General features: G+C 52.3%; 1 protein-coding gene across 1 annotated transcript in view; it reads right to left on the minus strand.

The window, feature by feature from the left end:
• Positions 1–9,792: 9,792 nt before the first annotated feature.
• The window catches only part of DDB2 (damage specific DNA binding protein 2), a 137,268-nt gene continuing 122,801 nt past the window's right edge, over positions 9,793–24,259 (minus strand). The window contains exon 11 of the mRNA XM_078684470.1: positions 9,793–10,365. Coding sequence (XP_078540596.1) covers positions 10,103–10,365 — 263 coding nt within the window. The 3' untranslated portion in view covers positions 9,793–10,102. The remainder of the gene's footprint in view (positions 10,366–24,259) is intronic.

A 24,259-nucleotide genomic window follows, 5' to 3' on the forward strand; every position in this document is an offset into this window, starting at 1 on the left:
GACAAGGCAGCAAGTTCTGTTATTGATACAGTTCTATACAGCACTGACACGTCACCAAGGTCACTTCACAGCAATGAACAAATACAAACCCTGAAGAATAAAAGTGAGTCGGATCTATCCAGAATCAGTGCGGGTCCCTGAAGCCAGCACTCGTCAGCTCCTCTCCTGGTACAGATGGTTCTAGCTGAATGATGAAGGGAGGAAGTCTCTTTCCAACAGTTTTCTGGCTATAGCAGTTCCCTTCCACTCAGAGCTGAAGGATTTCCATGGCTTCAGTCATGGAAAAAGGCAGGATCGTCTACGTTGGGGGCATAAATATTCAACAAGGATACCCTGAAGAAGCAAGGTACCAGGCCTCTGAAGCTAAATGTCTGGATTGGATGGTGAAAGGGACGCTTTATGTATAAGGATGCAGGTGTCCCGGGAGTAGGAGTTATAGAGGGAGAAGTAGTGGTGTGTGCCCCAAGGGCTAGCGAAAGTGCAGTATGCCATGAGATGTAGGTGCGTCTCCTGCAGAAAGACAATTTTAATTCGATGCCTGTTCAAGTAGGACAGGACCTGTATTCCCTTCCAGGGGTTGTTGATTCCCCGAATGTTCCTGGTAATGAAAGTAAGGTCAAGGGACCCGTTACCTTACTTGGGGGTCATGACCGTGATGAAGGGGTGTCTTAGCGGTACATGTAAGGGCAGCACATGCGATGTCGCAGCAGAGAGTAAGTGGAGAACAAAGAGACAAAACCTTAAATCGAAACATGGAACCCCATCCTCCAGCCACACTGGAACATACGGTACCCAGCGAGACCCATCAAGATGAACCAAAAAAAACAACACAAACCCAACAACCATTAAGTGGTGGTCACCACGAGGGTACAGCAACAGCACGACAGGCAGTGGCCCCAGTATGAAGCCATTAACATGCAACAACAGTGATTATTCAACTGCAATTGTACCTGTACATCATTACAGAGAACACAAATGATGCCTGGTCAGTAAATGACACCGGGGGCCCTGCAGAGATACAGCCAACTTACGATGAACAGGCTGGAGTGGAGCAGTCACACTGGGGAGGAGCGGTCAAGAGTGACAGACTGCGAAAACCCAGCAGATCCAGACTTGTCCGTAGTGGAATGTCTGGGTGAGGGAGACAGCCTGCAGAGATTTGCAGAATGTAGAGAAGTCTGAAGGTGGATTGAAGATGTTGGTTTTCCCCTCATATTCCACATGAAGGCATGCTGGGTAGAGCATTGCATATTGGATGCCTTGCTTTCAGAGTGAGTTCTTGACGTCACTTAATTTACGGCAAGCATCCTGAACCATGGGGGTGAAATCAGGGTCAAGGGAGATGTCAGCGCCCTGGTAGCGAAGTGGTCCCTTCTCGCGGGCTAGGCAGAGGGCAGTATCTCTGTCCCTATAGTGCAATAAGGAATCGAGACGGAGCTCCCTTCCAGGGTGGAGGGCCGAGAGATCAGTGAGCGCGCTCCACCACAAAAGTATGAGAGAAGCTGGAGTGATGAAATAATTCTGCAAGGAATTGCTCAACCGAGGTGTCCAGCCCTCCCATGTTGGTGGTTTCAGCAATGCCAGATATGCAGATATTATTTATCTTGGACCTGGCCTGCAGGTCTACGTTTTGATCTCCACCTACTTCAGGATACGTTCCATCTTATCCAGCCATATCTGCACAGTAGAGCTGCTGTCCTCGAGCCCTGATATTCACTCCTCAGCACCAACTATTCTCGGCAACTGATGGCCTAGGCGCTCCTCCAACCAAATCCATGCAACCAGTAAGAGAGCCCGAATGGGCATCCATTGCCCAGAAGTCAGCTTTAAGCTCTGCCAAGATGGCGGTCATGTCACCAGGAGAAGTGTGGCTCAATGGTTAGAGCGGCAGACCCTGATGCAGAGGTTTGGCCCGGGACCAGGGTTCAATTCCAGCCTCGGCGGATCTTGTGCTCAATTTCCTTTGACCTGATAATTCTCGCCTCGGTGCCTATTCTAATCATGGGTCCCACTCTGCAACTCTAGGCAATAGCTTGCTTAATCTCCACAACGGTCCCAACAGCGCTGGGATGCCTGGCTTCACCTTGGGGGTGCCCAGGGGTGGACATTTCACAGGGAAAAGCCAGGAAGGGTTCCACAGCGGTATGCGTACAGCGCCAAGACACCTCAGGGTATAAGTGCGCTATACAAGTACGAATTAATTTCATTTAATTTCACTTGACATAGAGCCATGTCCTGATCCGCAGTCTCCTCCGCGGAATGAGAAGCGGGGTCCTTGGTAGGTTTCGTGTGGCCGAAGGTCAGCGTGCTTAGGATCCGCGTGGCCCATTGTTAGGAGGAAATAGGCACAGTGGACATGTGCAGACGGGTTGCAGAGTAAGATACAGCGTGACCAGAGGGGGCCTCTGCCGAGCCACCATGCCAGACGCCAACAGCAAAGGGAGGCGGGGGTGGGGGGGCACTGACCCAGCGGCAGGAGTAAAAGAGGGGGTGCCAGAAAGTCAGCCACTGCGGCACCCACCAGCAAATGTCCATGTGAGCTTCACACGAAGGGGGTCAGGTACTGCAGCAAGCTATCGGTGGGCCCCCAGCAGTAAAACTGACTGTCCTGCTGGTCCACAAGTATGGTTGGAGGTCGAAATCAATCCAGGGAGATGGGCCGTAGGACCCAGGTGAATGGGAGCAGCAGGAGATGGCAGGTGAGGGCCTCCGTGGGAAAGGAGGGTAGTGGGACCCAACAGGTGAGGGACACACCATGCGCCAGAACCCAGTATCCTGTAGGGGCACGCATCATATCAATCGGCACGCCACGTGAGGCGAGGCAAGACCAGCATCTTGGCCTAGGTCCCTCCAGGCAGCCACCGTCCCTGCTGACCGCACATCCAGAAGGGCCGGTGGGAGGCCACGGGCATGGTCCTCACAGCTGTAGCAGTCCAGGTGGGTACACCTTCTGGGAAGCGCAGGTCCACCAAAGTCCCTCAAGGCACATCTGCAGCCCACCTGGCTGCCGAGCAGGGATACCGCCCAAGACAGAGGCAGGCCACGACAGGCCGATCACCAGTGCCAAGGCAGGCAAGAACACAGAGGCCAGTGCCAGGCCTCAGCCTCCCGGCCGGCACAAAGCAGAGCAGGCCCAGGGAAGAGGGCGCGGACCCAGTGAGTCGGAGTGAGCTCAGGCTCACCAGCCTCACCAGCCTCACCAGCAGCCCACTGTGCTGCACCATCCCCTGATGAACAGCAACAGCAGCTGGGGCCCCGGGCCCCCAGCGCCGCAGTCAGTAGCAGTATGCACTACAAGAGGTGATGATGGTGGCGATTAATAAACGATGAAGGGCCATTGCCACAGGAGTCTCAAGGATGCGGTCATCTTGGTGTTGGTCATGGCCACTGAGTTCTACCCAATCCACAGGAACCATATGACCAATTCTGGACACACAGCAGCCCTCAGACTACCCTGCGGAGCACTCTCTACCTTGTTCATGAAAAACGTGTAATTGGAACAAAGTGTGGTGATTTCGATGAAAAGTTTGTACCAATCTTCCAGGCAGGGGAAGTGTATTCACTGTGAGGTTTTAGAACTAGTCTGCTTTAGTTCTTTTTCAAATGTCATTTTCAGGATACTCTCTAAACACATTCTTTGTGTACAACAGCAAGTTTCCCAGCAGATAGCAGTGGACCTGGCCCTGGGCAGCAAAATTGAAAGCATGGGCACAATGCAGCGTGGGTTCTCTGCAGCGGTCATCTGACTTTCTGATGCAGCAGTCACAAAAACAGGACAGGTCTTGCCAAGAAACGTCTTAACTTTGAACCACGGAACCTACAGTCCCTCCCCTAACCTCTGTGACGAATGACAGGGCTCAAAAAGAGCCTGTTGAACTAGGATCTCATGGAACTTCGAAAGGGACCCCAGCCCCCCTCCACCCCGCCACTGAGATGCAGCAGTACACTTGAACTATTTGGGAGACTGTCCTCACCCTTCATCTGGGGCCATGCTGTGCCACAGGCATCCAAAATGGATTCCACTGGCCCCAGTACTCGGACTCACATAGCAAACAAACATACTACCATACATGCGCTACACATTGACTGCTACACAAACCCACTTGGCATACACACAGGATGTCAATGCAAGGTTCTGGGCTTTACATCAGAGTAGAACTTTACATAACTTGGGTAAGCAGACCAAACGTACACGTGCTCAGTACCAATCAAGTCCTCCTCGAAGCCCGCACTATTTTTGAATGGCCACCCAGTTGTATTCCCTGAGAAGTGACTGATAAAGGCCACTGGCTGCTTCTACGGTTGTAATCAAGGTGACCCACTTCCGCTCCAACTCCTTCTTTAAACGCATCAGTTCATCCTGGACTCATCGCTCTCAATGACCGAGCAAGTCAACACCGTCTCCTCCTCCTCCAACACCCTCCGCAAGGTCTACAGGTGGATCCCTACTTAAACCAGAAGGACGGTCACCCAGGCACTCGTCAGCAGCAGACTGGACTATGGCAACACCCTCTAGGCAGGAACCACAGCCAAACTCCAGAAAAGACTCCAGAGCATACAGTACGCCTCATCCTCGACATCTCCCGCTACACCCACATCTCTGCCCACCTGAAAGACCTGCACTGGCTCCCAGTCAACAAAAGGATCACCTTTAAGCTCCTCACCCACGCACACAAAGCACTCCACACGCCGGACCAACATACCTCAACAAACGTCTCGCCTTCTACACTCGAACCGCCAGCTTTGCTCCGCCGACCTTGCCCTCTTCCCTCACATCCACAGGACCTCCACCGGCGGTAGATCCTTCTCCTACCTCGCCATCAATACATGGAACACCCTCTCCATCCACCTGCACCAGACCCAGGACCTGCCGACCTTGAGGAGACTCCTCAAAACCTGGCTATTTGAGCGGTAGCTGCACCCCTTTTCCCCCAGCGCCTTGAGACCCTTGCGGGTGATTAGTGCGCTCTACAAATCAATCAATCAATCATGACATTTGTATAGCGCGCTACTCACCCGGTAGGGTCTGAAGGCGCTGGGGGGAGGGGTCCGCTACTGCTCGAAGAGCCAGGTCTTGAGTTGCTTCCTGAAGGAAAGGTGATCCTGGGTCAGTCGAAGGTGGATTGGGAGGGAGTTCCATGTCTTGGCTGCCAAGTAGGAGAAGGATCTTCCCCGGCGGTGGCTTTGCGGATGCGTGGTACGGCGGCGAGTGCGAGACAGGTCGATCGTAGCTGGCGGGTGGGCGTGTAGAAGGTCAGGCGGTTGTTGAGGTACTTAGGGCCTAGGTCGTGGAGGGCCTTGTGTGCGTGGGTGAGGAGCCTGAACGTGATCCTCTTGCTGACGGGGAGCCAGTGCAGGTCACTTAGGTGGCCGGAGATGTGGCTGTGTCGGGGGATGCCCAGGACGAGTCGTGCGGAGGCATTCTGGATGCCCTGGAGTCTTTTCTGAAGTTTGGCTGTGGTTCCGGCGTAGAGGGCGTTTCCGTAGTCCAGTCGGCTGGTGACGAGTGCCTGGGTGACCGTCTTCCTGGTTTCAGTGGGGATCCAACGGAAGATCTTACGGAGCATGCGCAGGGTGTTGAAGCATGAAGATGAGACGGCGTTGACTTGTCTGGTCATCGAGAGGGAGGGGTCCAGGACGAAGCCCAGGTTGCGTGCGTGGTCCGTTGGTTTGGGAGTGGTGCCCAGGGCAGGGGGCCACCAGGAGTCGTCCCAGGCGGAGGGCGATGATCCCAGGATGAGGACTTCCGTCTTGTCTGAGTTCAGTTTCAGGCGGCTGTTCTTCATCCACTCGGCGACGTCTTTCATCCCTTCGTGTAGGCTGGTTCTGGCGGTGGCGGGGTCGTTGGTGAGGGAGAGGATCAGCTGGGTGTCGTCGGCGTAGGAGATGATGTTGAGGTTGTGTTTGCATGCGATGGCTGCGAGAGGGCTCATGCAGACGTTGAAGAGGGTTGGGCTGAGTGATGATCCTTGTGGTACGCCGCAGATGACTTCGGTGGCCTCGGATCTGAACGGGGGGAGGCGGACTTTCTGGGTTCTTCCGGCGAGGAACGAGATGATCCACTCCAGTGCCTTCTCTTGGACTCCGATGTTGCTGAGGCGCTGCACTAGGGTGCGGTGGCAGCCAGTGTCGAACGCTGCAGAGAGGTCCAAGAGGATGAGGGCCGCTGTTTCTCCGTTGTCGAGCAGGGATCTGATGTCGTCAGTGGCTGCGATGAGGGTGGTCTCGGTGCTGTGGTTGGCTTGGAAACCGGACTGTGAGGGGTCGAGGGATCCGTTTGTCTCGAGGAAGGCGGCAGGCTGTCTGTTGGCGGTCTTCTCGATGACTTTGGCAGGAAAAGGGAGGAGCGAGATGGGCCGGTAGTTCTTGAGGTCGGTGGGGTCTGCAGTTGGTTTCTTCAGGAGGGCGCTGAGCTCGGCGTACTTCCAGGTCTCCGGAAGGTGGCGGTGTTGAAGGAGGTGTTGATGACGTCCCGGAGTTGGGGTGCGATGATGGAGTCAGCCTTGTTGAAGAAGTGTTGGGGGCAGGGTTCGGTTGGTGATCCGGAGTGGATGGTGTTCATCGTGCGGGTGGTGTCTTCGGTGCTGACCGGGGTCCAGGCGCGGAGGGTGGTGGTGGTGGGGGGCGTTGGTTCGGTGGTTGGGTGCGTGGTAGGTGCGCCGAAGCTGTTGTGTATATTGGCGATCTTGCGGTGGAAGAACGAGGCGAGTGAGTCGCAGAGGTCTTGCGAGGGGGTGATGTCGTTGTTTCCGGCGCTGGGGCCGGAGAACTCTTTGACGATGGTGAAGAGTTCCTTGCTGTTGTGGGCGTTGTTGTCCAGACGTTCTGTGAATGCTGTCTTCTTGGTGGTGCGGATCAGCTGGTGGTGTTTGCGGGTGGCGTGCTTGAGGGCAGTCATGTTGTCTGTGGTCTGGTCGTGGCGCCAGGCTTTCTCGAGGGTGCGGCAGGTCTTCTTGGAGTTCGTCGGTGAACCAGGAGGCTGTCCTGCTGCTGGGTCTGCTGGGAGGGTTCTTCAGTGGTGCGAGGTCATTTGCGCAGATGACTGATTGATTGATCAGTCCGTCCAAGGAAGGACTGAGCACAGTCCGGTGCTTTCAACTCAGATGCATTACAGAGAGGCGGCTTGAGATCCTCAAAGGTGTCAGGAGATCTCCCAGCCCAGTCACTCTCTCGTGTGGTTTCTCGGATGTTAGGGGCCGTCAAGGGCACACCAATGGCCCCATAGTTGGGCACAAAATTCCTGTTCCTTATCTGATGCTCAAGGCAAATACAGGGAACAGCCTCACCTGGCACTTGCCCATCTTGATGGTCAAGTTTGAAAGGACCCACAGCTTCCCAAGCACTGTCGACCCAGGGGACAGTGGTCTGTTTGTTTGCATCGGGCCCTTGGCACCCTCGTTACAGCACCGTGCGAGGGAGGCTGCATATGTATGGGTGGCCAGGGTTAAGATATGGGGCCTTCCTTAGTAAGGGGTTTCTTTATTCGTGGAGTGACAGGCGCCTGTCTTAGTGCTGCCTGTTGGTGTGGAAAGTCTCATGTATAGGACTGGGGGATCTCTGAAGCACAGATGCTTCACTAGCCCTCAAGAAGCGCAGGATTCAGAGCTTTGCCCCGGTATGGGCGATATGACAACGATCTTCATTCATGGAAATCCTAGTGGTGCATTAAGAGGTCACTGGGTAGCAAGGAAGCACAAACATGATGGCTGAAAAGGCTTGAATCGATCTGAAGTCGTGGGTGTTACTTTGGGCGCATTCCATTCCAGCTCAGTTCTGCTCATGCCCCCGAATGGGAAGTCCAGCGTGAACTGCTGGGCTTTGGCATTTCTGACAGAAACATCGAACCCCAGCAATCGTTGTGTCTCATCAGTGAGGTAAGTACTCTTGGTGCATTCTATTCCATCGTTTTCAGCTTGCGCAAGCCATTTGACAGAGCCAACCACGTGCACCTGTTATAACGAAAGAAGCTTGACTGACAGGAGACGCGGCTACACAAATGTCAACAGCAGTATGAGAATCCGTGTTGCCTAGCCCCAAGGACGGCTAAACTCAACCTGCTTGACCACCTCCACTGTGAAGAGAAGGCCAAGCTACAAGGGCAGCGGGGGTATGCAGTGAGCTCATGACTCATGTCTGGGGATCCCACCGACACCGGGGGAGACTCCCTTACAAGCAGCCCTTGGCAGCTGGGTCGGGCCTCAGCAGTTCAGCAGCAAGACAAGCCCACAGAGGCAGGTCCACTGGGATTGGACGGACAAGGAGGCTCTAGAATAGGTGGTCGAAACTAAGAAAAATGGGAAATCTGAAATCTAGACACTAACTCAAACAAGCATTGGCAAAGCCAATAGGTCTTGCCTTTGTTAGGGGCCTATTTGGTTTTGGCAATGCTTGCTGTTGATACAGTCGCCTCTGCATTGCAAAGCCATTCAATGATGCATCCCCCACACCCTGGAATATTTGTGCAGAGGACAGTGCGGCCCCTTTTTCACTGCCAGGACAGTAAAATGTATACGCCAGGCGGGCATCAGACACATGAGCCGAGGAGGAGGCAGTGGGGGTGACACAGAGGCATAAGCGGCTGGCAGACGGCCCCATTATACTCACAGTAGGGGCAGAACAGCCAGATGGGCAAGGGTGGAAGGTCTCTGCTTCAACTGTCTAAACCAGACCTGTGCACGATGGTTGCATAGCGCAAGGCAATGCCCCAGTGTGAATTTGAGGGTATGGATGCCCCATTAGAATCGGTATTACAGAAAAGGTCAACGTGTGATTGCGGCAACTTCTGAAATGAGGAAATACTCCTCATGTATAAACACCCCGACTGAGGCTGTTTTATAACACACCTCCACGTTTATGCATCATTTGCTCAGGGACGTTCTTGCAAGAGCCTCAGGCTGAGGGCTTTTCTTTTACAACTTAAAAGGAAATGCAAAATATGTGGTTCAACAGAAGCAATTTAAATTAAATCAGAGGAATGGAAACACGATGCCCTTCCACCATCAAGCAAAGTGGACATGGCTGAGTGAAGGGTTTACCGACCCTCCTGGGAGAGGAGACTAAACTGCACACCATTAATGTTACAGCATATTCAGGTTTCCAGGGTGTGCCCACGCTTCGGTCAATTGAATACTACCTTCTTTCCAACACAACAAAAGCGACTTTGGTCTTCAAAAAGTTGAACAACTAGGATCGCTTTACAAAGGCATTTTATGGGTACAAAATAAACAAAAAGGGGTCATTAATACGGAAATGACGTAATTGCGTGTATGTATACAATCATCTCAAACGTAATGTCTAACAAGATTTACAGTGTTGCCGAAAACATGAACAACACATGATAACACACGAAACGAATAAAAGCTTCACCGACAAAGCAGAAAACAAAAAGGGAAGCTTCATGAAACCTGAACAGAAACACCCAAAAAATAAAAAAGTGCACAAATACAGAAAGCCTACAAGTGATAAGGGAAAACTCTGTGGGTCATAGCACCACACGAAGAGGAGGGACATATAAGAACAACTAACGACTTAGAATAAAGGCTTTACAAAGGACATTTGAAGTTACCAATTAAAAGCAATGGGCGGGCAGTAATCCCACAGAGTGAATACAGTATGACTCAAACAGAGCAGATGTGCTGTTCAGGCGAGGAAACTAACAATTCTCACCCAGAGGCGATGGAAGCTAGGCCAGTAAAATGCCTGACCCCCCCCCCCCGCCCCGGTACAGAACACCATTTGTGCTGCACAACTGCAGGCCCACCATGTTTTCAATGACTAAGACTACTCCGGACAAAAACTTGTGTAGAAAACTTTATTTTAAATTGAAAAACATATAAAAACAAGGTAGGATTGGGGGAAAAAAGTCTAAAACTGCAGTACAGCTTCAACCTGTCAGAAAGGACACCAAACAGCGCAGAAGACAGTATGTAGTCCAGTACAGCGCAGAAGACAGTATGTAGTCCAGTACAGCGCAGAAGACAGTACGTAGTCCAGTACAGCGCAGAGGACAGTATGTAGTCCAGTACAGTGCAGAGGACAGTATATAGTCCAGTACAGTGCACAGTAAGTAGGACTGTCTAATGTCCACAGTACAGACACTCTGCTAGTCCTCAGGGTCAGGCTTCTTGTGCTTCTTTCGCTGTTTCGGAGTTTGCTCCTTCGTCTGGGTCTCTGTCGTCTCCTCTAAGCTAGATAGCTTTTTCTTCAGTTTGTCCAACGGCAGGTTCGTGGTTGGCTGGGACCTCCTCTGGCCACCTCTCCTTGCTGGGGGAGTCCTTCCGATCCCCTGCTCTGCCATGGCCTTCATCAACTCCTCCTGTTTCTTTTCGACTGCATCTTCCCGGCTCCAGATCAGGATGTTAACACCTGGGTGCAAGAGGAAAGATATCAGTGGGACTGAGTCACCAAACACCACAACCACAGGCAGCGAAACATCCACGTGCCCCCACATACTACACACACAGGAACTGCGTACATTGGAACCAGAGAAGTTTTCAAGTTTGAATATTTTAAGAATGCATACTCTAGGAGTAATTCTGCCATCAAGCACCTGGGCTCAGACTAGAATCCCCATTTTCAATAGAAATCTGTAATGGCACACTATGGTGTCAACCTGATGCGGGGAGAGGATGTGGTCTAACGGCTGATGCGGACAACCTCAAAACTGGGGAACCGGGATCGCGTCTCAGCAGGGACGCTCAAGATCCTGTGATTCTGGGCAAATCACGTAATCTCCCTGTGCCTAACAAAATGAATGTGTCCGTCTAACGCAACTGGTTCCCATGTAATGCGCTCTGATTCCCGATACCTTGGGGTCGAGTTTGCGCTACATAAAACAAAAAAATAAAAAAACCTGACACCCACAAATTGCCCCACCATAGACAACATATTCAGATTGTATTTACCCTAGCATTTTGTAGCCTTTTGTAGTGTAATTTCTTTGCCTACTAACCATCCACCCCAAAAGGGAGCTAGGATGGGCTGCATGTGAATTTATAACCGAATCAAATTACAAAACTACTTCAGTTCAGACATGTCTTTTGTGGCATGAATCTGTTATAATTTCATGTGTTGTGAATCAGTTTCAAAGCTGATTAGCTGACCAACACCTCCCCATGGAATGACTCCTGGCGGCCTGCAGAACTGGGACCCTCCCCCACCCTCAGAGACCACGCCGTGCGGCCAAGCTCAGAGATCTAAGGTCTTGGTGGATCACTTGACTCAGTTCATAGGTAGTAACCACGGTAAAGCCACTGGAGCAGATGTCCTCTGTGTGGAATTGCAAAGCTGTGCCCTCCTGCCGAGTTAGCTTTTCTCTGACCTGCTCTATGTCTTCTCCCCTAGTGGGCACGACCATCTGCAGCTCCCTTGGAGTCACTACCCCGTTAACAAGTGAATTCACACAAAGCACTGCTCTGTTGAAAAGAGGCAGCCCCAAGTTGTGTGGCTACTCTCAACGAGGGCGGCTTCTGTGACCGTGGAATTGGGGAAGAGGACTGGTTAACCTAAACATTTGTGGACAATTTGTGGCTCACTTAAGGTCTGTCTGGGTTCCTGGGGGTGCTAGAGAACCCGCAGCAAGATGGCTGCACTTTAGTGCAGCTCTGCTGGTAGAGGTCACAGTCCGACATTTATCCGGCACACGACCCAGCATCATGCATGATATCCAGGCGTGAAGGATCGCCCACAGCCTGGCCAGTGAGGTGCCGCAATTCTGGCACGAACAGCGGTGCATTAACGTGGAAAATGACTGGCGAAACCGAGCACAGCGAGTGAGTCTTAGAGGCAATATGGCGGCCGTTGTGCTTCGCTAAAGGGTGGAAGAGAGAGTGCTCTGCCTGACTGGTGAGATGTGTGAAGACACTGAGGACACTGCCACGTGTGTTGTGCCAGTGGACAAGATTGTTATCAACTGGAGGGAAAGATAGTTGGGCTTTTACTAGGTCCAGCGTACCTGCCCTAGACGCAGTGAAACAAAGAAGAGTACGCAGTCCCTAGGTGAAATATTGGTCGCCAAAAGAAACCAAGACTAGTATGTCTGGTAAAGTATATAAAACAGGGGTCAAATAAAGGAGGAGGGGAAATCCTCCTCTCAGAACTAGGGCTCTCACACACCCAGCAAGTTAGGTGACATGCTTCATCAGTGGAGCCTGCTCCTCGTTGGGCCGGCGCTGCAATGCCCAACGGGCACTCTTAAAGGGGCTCTTTATCGGAGATCTTTTGTTCCTTGCCGTATGGGTGCAGTGGGGGTGAGGGGCCTAGTCAGGTGTAGATGTGTGTGATGTGATTTAAAATAGGTTAAGGATTCCTCTGGAAGACTTTATTCTGTTGGGTACCTTACCTAAATAAAATACTGTGGGAGGGGTGGTGTGTTCTGTTATCTATACGGCAGAATACCCACTCTACTCCCAGATGGTCGACATGTTTCTCGCCCAGTAATCGTCAGTATAAGATCGGTGGCGATTCATCAGGACCGTGCATAAAACAAGTTGTGAAAAAATATAAACGCTCTACATAAAAGTGTGGTAAGTGTGCCATGCTACCTGCCACTGTCATTCGCCTAGGGGAAGTCCTCCTAGGGAAGGGAGACCACCTGTAATATAAACAAACAGGGAAAAGTAACGAAAGCACAGCCGTCCTGAGTACCTGTATCACTGCTCATGAGATGTTGTGCATGTTTCATACATGAGAAAATTAAAAAGCACTGTGTACCAGGGGGGTAACCCATCAATCAGTGACCACCTGATGAGCACAACGCTGTTACAAGAAATGAAATGAAAATAATTTTTGCAGAGCGCACGTAGTTGCCCTGAGGCGTCCAAGCGCTAAGAATGAGAGCGGGGGTACAGATGCCAAGAATGATGTGACCAGAGAGAAATCTATTTATTAAACAAAAACGTTTTTAATTGCTTTCGAAAGGAAGTGAGTTCTGGGTTGGACCTTAGATATTGGGGGAGGGCATTCCACATCTTGGCCACATTAAAAGAGAAGGAGTGGCCTCCCGCTCTAGTTCTCTTTATTTTGGGTACAGTGGCCAGAGTGGCATGGGTTGAGCGCAGCTGTCTGGCCGGGTGATAAGGGGTGATCAAGGAGAGATTGATTGCTGGACCCGTGGCCCAGAAGGCCTGGTGAGCGATACATAGGGATTTGAAACTAATTCTCTCCCGGACGGGGAGCCAATGTAGACTTTTTAGCCCGGACTTAATAGACGACCTGCGAGGAATTTGCAGTAACGTCCGGGCAGCACAATTTTGTATTATTTGTAATTTGCGCAGGACAAAGTCAGGTGCTCCCAGATACAGGGCATTCCCGAAGTCCAGACGTGATTGAATCAAGCCCTGTATCACAGTCTGTTTTGCTTTAAACGGTAGCAGGGGGAGAATCTTCCTGATAACTCTAAGGATACTGAAGCAAATGGCAGATAGTCTAGTTGCCTGATGGTCAAATGACAAAGACTTATCTAACCAGATGCCAAGGCTCTTGATGGTATCCTTAGGTACCGGTGGAGGGCCCAGACAAGATGGCCAGACCGCATCGATAGAAACTGGTGCGAGCCGACCCAATAACATGAGCTCAGTCTTGTCCCCATTGAGTTTGAGACAAGACTTGGTCATCCAGTTTTTGACCATCTCCAGAAATCCCGCTAGATCCACCCCATCTGAGGGAACACCCTCCTGAGCCAGAGAGACCACCAGCTGAGTATCGTCCGCATAGGTAATGATCTTAATCCCATATGGACGGACGATCTCAGCCAGTGGTCTCATGTAGACGTTAAATAACGTTGGGCTCAGCGATGAACCCTGCGGGACTCCACAGCCCAGAGATTTACTGGAGGAAGTGGTATTACCTTCATAAATCTGGAAGGCTCTGTTGCTCAGATAAGATTTAAGCCAGTCCAGAGCTCCGCCAGAAACTCCAGTATCCAGGAGACGTTGCAGGAGAATACCGTGGTTAACGGTATCAAATGCAGCGCTCAGATCGAGGAGGATGACTGCCACCGATCCTCCTCGATCTAAGAGTTTCCTGGATTCCTCCGTGACCGCCAGCAGAGCGGTCTCTGTCCCGTGTCTGGGTCAGAAACCCGTTTGTGAAGGGTCAAGCAGCTGATTATTTTCCAGGAAAGCTGTTAAATGGCCATTTATATACTTCTCTAGGATTTTTACAGCCCAGGGAAGCAGGGAGATCGGGCGAAAATTATTGAAGTTTTTTGTATCCAAGTTAGGTTTTTTAACAAGGGCCCGTACCATGGCCTGTTTCCAAGCCACTGGGACAGTGCTTGTAGAAATAGAGGTGTTGAGGACTTTTAGTAAAATAGGGAGAATGGTGTGTATGGCGGAGACCAAGATACGGGGAGGAGCAGGGTCACTGGGTGAACCCGATTTCACCTGCAGCATTAGGGAGGTAAGTAGGTCCGCACTCAACAGTGGGAATTCAACCAATGAGGGTGAGCAGTTGTAATTAACTTCCTGAAGAAGGGGAAGAGATGTCTCCTCCAAAGTGGTCGGGTCTGTGGGCGGAAAAGAGGAATATATAAGGTCAATTTTACAGTAGAAAAAATCCGCCAGGCCCTCACAGCGGAGCTGAGGATTAGGATCAGTAAGTGGCGGCGATGGAAGCTTAGTCAGGCTTTTTACAATCTGATAGATCTCTTTGGCGCTAGAGCCGGCCTCAGCGATTTTATGGGAGTAATATATCGATTGAGCAGTCTTTATATCATTTTTATAGGCTCTAATAGCCTCTCTGTAGATGGTTTTATCCAGCTCAGCATATCCCAAACGCCACTTCCGTTCCAGTCTTTTGCAGTAACACTTTTCCGCCCGGAGCTCAGCCGAGTACCAGGGAGCGGAGACCCTAGATCGTTTTAGGACCGTTTTCTTAACAGGAAGGATGGTATTAAGGGAATTTGTTATCCATTTATTGAATGTATCATTGGCTAATGATGGATCCTGATCAATCTATGGTATTGAGCTTTCAAGCTCAAGTGTCCAATGTTCCAGCGAGAGTTTTGACCAGTTACGTGCTTCACGCACTGCCGGAGGAAGGGCCGAAGTTTTACCAGTCTCCCATATTAAGGGAATTAACGAATGATCTGTCCAGGGAAGAACTATTGAGGAACAGACCTTCAAATTAGGGCAGTTGCTGAACACCGGGTCTAACAGGTGACCCTTAGAATGTGTGGGGGATAAAACAAGCTGAGTCATCTGAAGAGCAGAAAGGTCTCCGAATAATTGTTTTTGCAGTAATATCCGTCATATCATCCAAGTGGATATTCAAGTCGCCCAGTAGCGTATAATTGGAAGGGGAGAAGGCAAGATCTGCTAGTGTCGGGGGCAATGAATCGCAAAACTGTTTGGCTGGACCCGGAGGGCGATAAATGAGCGCTCCAGTAAAAGTCATGTTAGGAGAGAATTCAAGACAGAAAGACAAACTTTCACATTCAGTGAAGGGGTTGGGGAGGCACCGACAGGCATAGCAATCCCTGAAGATGATAGCTAATCCGCCTCACTTTCCATTGGAACGATCATGTCTTGTAATTTGATAGCCATGCCCCAAGGTTTGTACCAACTCCGGTTCCGAATATGGTGTCGGCCACGTTTCTGTGAGAAAGAGTGCGTCTGGCCTGAGCTCCTCAAGTAACAGTGACAGTTCTGTGCAGTGCCTTGGCAGGGACCTACAGTTTAGGAGATACATTTTGAATAGGTGTCGTTTATCTAAAAGGGGCATTGGCTTGAGCTGTGCATGACAATACCCACACTGTGTTGGTATGTCTAGGGGAAAATAGCGATGTGAGCAGGCCATATTCACTTGTGGTCTTAACCCTCTTAAGTCAGAGGAGGTATAGCTCTTACCAGTCCCTGTAGCAAATGCAGGGATTGTGGCCCCTGGCCCCGGCCGGACGCGGACGGGCGCAGACGGGCTCGCAAGAAAAACAGGGAAGCAAATACAACACCATAGATTACAGTAAACTGCACCCGAATGTGTGGGTGTGGGTAAGACTCACCTAAAGCAGTGTGTAGTCTGGCCTCATCTTGTGCAGCGGTTATAACGACACCCAATCAGTGGTGTCACTAAAAATGGAGAAAAGTCGAGTTCATTAAATAAAGGAGGCAGGCAGATACGGCCGTGTAAGGTCTGCAACGATTAGAAGAACACGTGCCTCAGGAGTGGATGCTGTTTCTCACACAAATGAGCCAAAGAGATCATGAAAATGTAGGATATAAAACCTGAGTGGCTGATTGCAAATTTACCCTTGCCGCCATTGGGAGTCGGAGTTCCTCAGGGCTCAGTATTGAGCCCTACTTTATTTAACATCCTCATGACCCCTCTGGCGATTTTGGTGGAGTCCTACGGGGCCCAGATCGTCTCATACGCTGACGACACCCAGCTTCTCTTCACCTGCCGTAAGAGCGATGAATTCGATGGGGAAAGTATCCGTGAGTGCCTTGGGGCTGTTTTTAATTGGTTCCATCTGAACAGCCTCAAGTGCAACTCGGATAAATCAGAGATACTTTTCTTTGGATGTCCTGTGGAACCGGACTGGCATGGTTGGTGGCCTGCCGACAAGTTCCCTCCTGCTCAGGCTTCTAAATGGGCTAAGAACCTGGGAATCAAAATCGACAATGGGCTTACGCTCAAATCCCAGGTGGCAACCCTTACAGGGACTTGCTTCGGCATCCTTCGGATGCTTCGAAAGTTTTTCCCTTTGTTGTCTCAGGAACACCGGAGAATAATTGTACAGGCCCTCATTGGATCCAGATTGGATCATGCCAACATTCTGTATCTGGGTCTCCCAGAATACCTTTTACAGCGTATGCAGGTGACCCAGAATGCTGCAGCACGAGCTATTTTTGGCCTGCATCGTCCAGCCAGTGCCTCAAACCTGCTGCAATCCCTCCATTGGCTTCCAATACGGAAGAGGATAATGTTCAAGGCCTTGACATTAGCCCACAAAGCACTGCACGCCACGGGTGCAAAATACTTACAGAAGAGGCTGGATTTTTACCGGCCGACGCGATCCTTAAGATCGGAGTCCCTAGCACTTGCCGTAGTTCCACGTATTAAGAAGGCACGTCTGGGAGGTCGGTCCTTCAGCTTCCTGGCCCCTCAGTTGTGGAATTCCTTACCCTTGTCCTTACGGTCCACATCCAATCTGCTTGCCTTTAGGAAGGGTCTTAAGACTTGGTTATTCTCTGATTAGAGCTCTGCTATCCTTATCCTCTGTTTTAGCTGCCTTTGTTGTTATGTTTTTCAGTCTCTTTTCTGGGTCGGGAGCACAAAGCGCCGGGACACTCCTTTGGAGTAGCCGTTGCGCTATACAAGACCCATAAATAACATAACATAACATAACATAACATAACATAAATAACATTGAGGTGCCCACTCATAGCCCATTAAGAGGTCCGAAGGGAACGGGAGGCATCAAAACTGCCCGGGGTAAACACGACACAAGCGGTTCACAGGCAGAGCTGAAACCCCGCTAACTGAGCGGGCTCTAAAGGGGGTGTGGAACGGAGACCGCAGTGACGGCGGTTGCACGGGTGAAAAGCTGCATATCAAGGCTCTCCCTGTTTCCGAGTTCATTAACCAATAGTGGCAAAGTGAAGGGAAGTCAGCAGCCACTAAACCATGTTACACGAGCGCCCCCGGCAATGAAGACAATACACATTCAAGCAGAAGTGCTTACCTGTTCCCGGTTGGAACCAGTCTCTCGACCTACCCCTACCGCGGCTCCTCAGGAGGGTTAGGTCAACTCCGTAAGGAGAGTTTAAGTACTGTGAATGCTCGTCGACAAGGCGGTAGTGAAGGAGTGGCCTCGATAAGTGACAGCAAAGAGGGCTGTAAGACATGCCTGAAAAGCTAGAAACGCGGCGGCCATCTTGGAGTGTAGTATAGGCCCCAGCTGCATGATGGTTGGCTATACCAAGGTATACACGTCTGGTGTATCTTAGCCATGTTAAGTCTCCAAAATAATATGTAATGTCTTCTCAACGAAGCGGTGCCAGATAAACATTATTAGTGCAAACATCGGTGGCTAAGTTACTGCAATAATATGTAATGTCTTCGCAACGGAACGGTGGAAGATAAACATTATTAGTTCAAACGTCGGTTGTCAAGTAACTGCACACGGCGGTAACATAGCGGTGGTCAAACACCCTTGAAATAGGTTAATGTAAGGAGTATATATGTATCTACTACCAGCTGTTGTTTACCAAGAGGGCACCCGGTTTATTGTGGGGTTACAATGGTTTTAGGTTGATGCTCAATTCATTAATTTATTCAAAATAGCAATGTGCGGGTGGTACTAATCGTGTGCCAGGCACTCGGTTATAGGGCTCCCAACTTGAATCTGGGACTGGGACAAGTTGAATATGGCAGTCAAAATGTTACTCACAAACGACTTGGTGCCGCTATCGTTCTAGTATAGCACAAAAGTGTGTTACTACGTGTTTAGTCCAGCTAATTGTCTCATAATGTTTATATTAGGCACGATGTAATGCAGCAAAAAGATGTTGTAAAATGTGGATGATTCAGGGGTACAACGAAACCCAAGGGATATCGTCATTGAGACCAATATGTGCAGCATTGAGACGATGGACCCACCTCTGTTCAAGCCTGAACAGAGCGGTTTGTGTAATGGTGGGGTGTGCTTCTAGGATGAGCCACTTGATGCTCTCTGGCGTATGTTTCTTCTCGCTGTAGTGTGTATAAAGTTTGGTTGTGGTTCTCCCACATCTGATGTTACTCTTGTGCTCAGTTATTTTTTTTTTTTAAAGACCAACGGTCTCAAACTTTATATAATTTCACAGATAAGCCAGTAGTTATTCATACAGTGTCATAACAACGGATTATTGCCACAAACAGTACCCAGCAGATAGCACAGGTCGACATATCAGTTATACATGAGTGAAAATAAACAGTTGCTGGTGGAAGTGCATTAGTTCATAAGTGACTGTGCCAGGAAGTGACTCATGGTGCAGTGCCCGCAGTTCGCAGCACTGCGGAAAGGGACCAGCGTGTTCAAAAAGAAAAGTCAACAGTCATTGTGTGAAATGGAGTCCCCTAAGCAATGTAGCAGAGGATAGAGGCAACAGTATACCCTCCGATGTCGCATGGATCGCTGGGTGTCCGCTCCCTAGTCCTGGGCGCATCGAAGCAGCCTCACGTGAGATGCAGACGAGGAGGTGTGGTCGGGCATGATCAAGGGCACAGTATGAACGGCCTCTGTGTCAACCAAAAGAGTTAACTGGGTAGCCTAATACAGGGGGGGGGGGAGAAACATTTCAATAACTGTTGGACTAGCATTCGTGCGTGTGGCAGTGCACCTAGGACCCTAACTGTGTGTGGTGCATCCGATGTGGGTCATGCAGGGGCGGGGACAAGTGAGGAGGCGGCGTCGCCGCGGCTGTAAGGCAAGGGAGGGGGGGGGAGCGAGCGGCAGGGAGGCGAATGTGGCAGGGGACGTCTCCGTCGTGTAAGGCCTCAGTCCTCGGGGGAGGAGGGGGGGAGCGCGCGGAGCGGGGGGAGGACAGGAGGGGGGGAGGGGGGGGGGAAGGGGGGGGGCGACGGCGGGGAGAGGGGCGGCGGAGTCCGTGCCAGGTGTGGACAGCTATCAAGTGGGCCCCCTCTGTGCCGTGTCGAGACGGTACTCTATGCCGGCTTGTGTGCATGCGCGGTGATATGCAATCAGGGCCGTGTCCCAGTCCTGGGCGATCGGGTATTTACGTAGGCCAGCGGTTTCCTCCCTGTGGAGTGACACACTCTCCGCACAGGCCCAGTTGGCAAAAGAGCGACGCCAGTCTGCAGGGCGCGGTGGGTCGGCGCTTTTCCAACGTCGTGTGATAAGACGCTTGGCCGTAATGAGGCCTAAATCCCAAAAGCGCGCCCGTAGCTTGGTTAGCTTGGTCCTCCTGTAGAGTCCCAGTAGGCATACTTCCCACGTCTTGGGAAGGATTTCGCCTGTGGCCGCCGTCAACATGTCCGCGACCGCAGACCAGTACGAGGTAAGATGAGCGCAGCTCCAGAGTGCATGCAGGAAGTCCGAGTCCTGGAGGCCGCATCTGGGACACGCCGACGAAGTGAGTCCGAAGTAGCGATTCAGTTTGTCCGGAGACAGATATGCACGGTGGATGATGTAGTATTGGATAATCTTGAATCGTGCGTTGCGGGGGATGACCCTGGCGCCTGCTAAAATAGCGTTCCATTGGTTGTCCGTCCAGTCTGTGCCACGGTCGGTCATCCACTTTTCCCTCAGTCTCTGAGAGGAAAATTGCGTGTGGCTGTGTAAGGCTTGCGCAAGCCAATGCACAAGGTGGGACCCATCTCCCATCACATGCAGATATTGGATGAGTAGATGAGTGGACGGTTCGCGGCTGAGGTCACCCCACGCTTTCATCAACTCATGGAGGAGCCTGGCGTGTGTCAGAAATTGACCCACCGGCAGTTCTGTGTTCGTGGTCAAGGTCTCGAAGGGCAACAGCTCCCCGTCGCTGTACAGGTCGCCTAGGTCGTCCAAGTCTGCCGCAGTCCAGCTGCGCAGCTCGGTCGAGGACAGTGTGCCTGCGCCCAGGGGTGTCCCCAGCAGAGGTAGGTTCGGGGCATAGGGCACCGAATGTTTGGTGAGCCGGAGGCTCCGCACGAGGCATCGCTTTGCCACCGCTACATGGACCTGCGTGGGGGGCCGGCCCTGTGTCAGTGGGTGGAAGAGTGTGAGCGCCTGTACGGGAGAGAGGATGGTATCGGCTGTGGCCGTGTCCATTAGGTTCTTACCGCTCAGCCAGTAGGCAACCCACTGTAGCTGCGCTGCCAAGTAATAGAGCTCCTGATTGGGAACCGCCAGGCCTCCAGCGTCTGTGGGTGCATACAGGGTCTTCAGTGCTACCCGGGGTCTCCCCTTATTCCAGATGAGGCGTCTGGTAAGGGTGTCCAGTCCTCTAAATATGCGTGCCGGCACATACACTGGCAGATTGGTATAATAATAGAGAAGCCGAGGGAACATTATCATCTTGGTTAGTGCCACTCTGGCTGGTACATTCAGCGGGAGGGAGTTCCAGAACGTGACCTGGGCCGTGAGCGAGGAAATGGCTCTCACCAGATTTCCCTCCAGGAGGTCTATAGGGTCTCGGTATATTAAGATCCCTAGGTACCTAAATACCGTCGGGTGCCATCGGAGCGTCTCCCCCATCATGCGCACCTCACACTGTGGCATCTCGCTATCGAACGCATAGGCCCCTGATTTGGCCCAGTTGACGTGGAGCCCCGACATGTCTCCAAACATCCGAAAGATGTCCGTGATCGCCGCTGGTATGTGCGTGAGGTCTCTGACATATAATAACAAATCGTCGGCATACAGAGACACCGAGTGAATGCCATCCGCCAGCGGGATGCCCCAGGTGCCTCCGGAGGTGCGGAGCATCTCCGCCAACGGCTCCATCGCCAAGGCGAATAAGATGGGGGAGAGGGGGCAGCCCTGTCTGGTACCTCTCCCGATGCGAATCCTGTCCGAGAACAACCGTCCAGTCCGGACCCGGACCTCGGGTGCCTGATAGAGAAGTCCCACCGTCTGGACGTAAGCATCCCCCAGCTCGTACTTCTCGAGGACTCGGAGGAGATATGGCCACTCCACCGAGTCGAACGCCTTTTCCAAATCAAGTACAATGCATCCCGAGCGTGGCCAGGTTAGGGTCGCATAACGTTGGACCCTGAAGAAACGGCGTAGATTGTAGGACGTGCTCCGTGTGGGTACGAAGCCATTCTGATCAGAGTGTACCAGAGTGGGGACCAGTGGTGCAAGCCGCCGGGCCAGGGCCGCTGCAAGAATTTTGTAATCGGTATTGAGGAGCGCCAACGGCCTGTATGAGCCGAGGTCGCTCGCTTCTCTACCTGGTTTCAGCAGGGAGACCACGTTAGCTTCGTTCAGGGACGCCGGGAGTTCAGCGTCTTCCAGCGCCGCCTTGTACACCTTCAGCAGTTCCGGTATTAACACCAGGGAGTAGGCCTTGTAAAACTCCGCCGGGAGCCCGTCGGGGCCCGGCGCCTTGCAGTTGGAGAGGGAGAAAATCACCTCACGTAGCTCCTCAGCAGTGAGCGTGGCTCCCAGTTCTGCCTGTTGGGCAGCGGTAGCGGTCGGGAGTCGCAATGTCGCCAGGTAGTCTGTGATCTCCACCACCGTGGCTCGTAGTCGTGAGCTGTACAGGGATCTGTAATGCGATGTGAACGCATCATGGATCTGTTTCTGGGTATAGACCTCAACACCCTGGGCAGTGCGGATAGATAGGATCGATGCGGATTGCGTGTCCTGCCGTACCAACCATGACAGTAGCCTGCCAGGCTTATCGCCTGCGTTGTGGGTGCGTGCGGAATGTGCTGTGAAGTTGATATTCTTTAGGCGCTCCAGCAAAGCAGCGTGATCTGCCCTGGCCGAGACGAGGTGGGCATCATCGCCCCCCGTTGTCCCCTGTTCTTTATCCAGTAGTGTCTCCTCCGCCTGAATCAGATCTCTCTCCACTTGCCTACGCAAGCCCGCTTGGACATCGAGGCAGCTACCCCGGGTCACCGCCTTAAAGGCGTCCCACTCGGTTCTCGGGGAGGAAGTCGAGTCAATATTGTCCTCGAAGTACTGTAAGATCTTCCCGGAGATTTCCTCTCGGAATGGGGTGTCAAGCAGGAGATCCGGTTGCAGGCGCCACGTTGGTACGGGCGGGCGTGGGCGTTTCCATCCATATACCAGCGTATGCGGGTTATGGTCCGAGTGCGTCCGGCCTAGGTAGTCAGTGTCAGACTGAGGGGGGTGTTCGGTAGCAAAGCACAGACCCCGGAGAAGGTGACGTTTATGGCTGCCAGGGCCTCCAGTAGCGCCAATGTGGGCCCCTGATCGGGCCATCCGTGGGGGTGTGCTGACTGGTCATTATGTGAGACATGTCGGTCCAGCCAGGGCTGGGTTGGGGAGGATTGCTTACGATATCAGATCTGACGTTTGGGGCGTGACGTCAGGTAGGCCCTCTGGGTTCGAGACATCTGGCAGACCGAACATGTATTCGTCGTTTTCGCTCCCGCGTGAGTGCGGGCTGGTGTTGGAAAGCAGGATAGGTGATTGTGACCCGCTGATCGCAGCTCTTATGCGGACGGCTTCCAGTTGTTCATTCTGAATTTGCTCCGGGGTTGGGCCGATTTCCGTTGCCATGGTCGGTGACTCGGCCCTCGAGGTGTGTCGTTGTCTCCGCCTGCGAGCGCCACGATTCCGGCGCTGTTCCCTCGGCACGGGCCCAGGGTTCGTGTCTACTCACGAAACCAGCCATGCCACCGCCGCCTCTGGGGTGTCGAAGAAATGGGTCTTGTCCAGTGCCACCACTCTGAGGCGAGCCGGAAACAACAGCGAGTATTTGAGAGCCAAGCGTCTAAGTCGTTGCTTCACCGCGAGGAAGGATTGACGTCTTCGTTGAACTTGTATGGTATAATCGGGGAAGAACATCACCTTGGCGTTGTCCACTTGTATATTTGACAGTTTCCGCGTTTCGCGAAGGATGGCATCTCGGTCGCGGTAGTTCAACACCCGCATGAGCATCGGCCTCGGGTTGGAGCCTTCCGGGGGTGGGCGGGATGGCACTCTGTGTGCCCGTTCCACTACAAAGTGCGGCGACAGCGTGCCTTCTGGTAGGAGCTCTCTGAGCCAGGTCTCCATGTGTTCCCCCGTCTCTCTCCGTTCCCAACGTTCCGGCAGGCCCACTATGCGCACGTTGTTCCTTCTGGCCCGTCCTTCCGCGTCCTCTGCCCTATCCTCAAGGAACTCCACCCGGTTGAGTAAGTCCTGGACGTGTCTGTCCGTCTGCGCCAGTTTGGGTGTGGTCTCCGCCATCGTGTGTTCCAGGGTCGCGGTGCGGTCGGTCAGTTTCTTGTGGTCTGCCCGAAGAAGTGTCAGATCCACGGCCACCTTGTCGATCCTGTTCTCCAGCGACGTACGGGTCAGCTGCATGGATTCCTCCAGGCGCTCCATGGCTGCCAGCATAGTGTCCAGTTTGGATGCAGTTTGGTCCGCCTCTACGGTTTTCACCATTTTCCCTTTGCCAAGAGACCCTCCTGTGCCAGTCTTTGCCCTGGTCCCCCCTGACATGTGGGAGGTCTTTGCGGCTGGTCAGTCGGGTGGGTACGTCCCCGCAATGCGTGGCGGAGGGACCGGTGTGTGCGAGTCTCCCGGTCAGGTCCACTGTCGTTCTTGTGGCGAATGGTGTGCGGCCGTAGGCGGGGGGGGGGAAGGCCACCCCAC

This window comes from Lissotriton helveticus, chromosome 3_2 (assembly GCF_964261635.1).
Source record: "Lissotriton helveticus chromosome 3_2, aLisHel1.1, whole genome shotgun sequence".
Classification (NCBI taxonomy): Eukaryota; Metazoa; Chordata; class Amphibia; order Caudata; family Salamandridae; genus Lissotriton; species Lissotriton helveticus.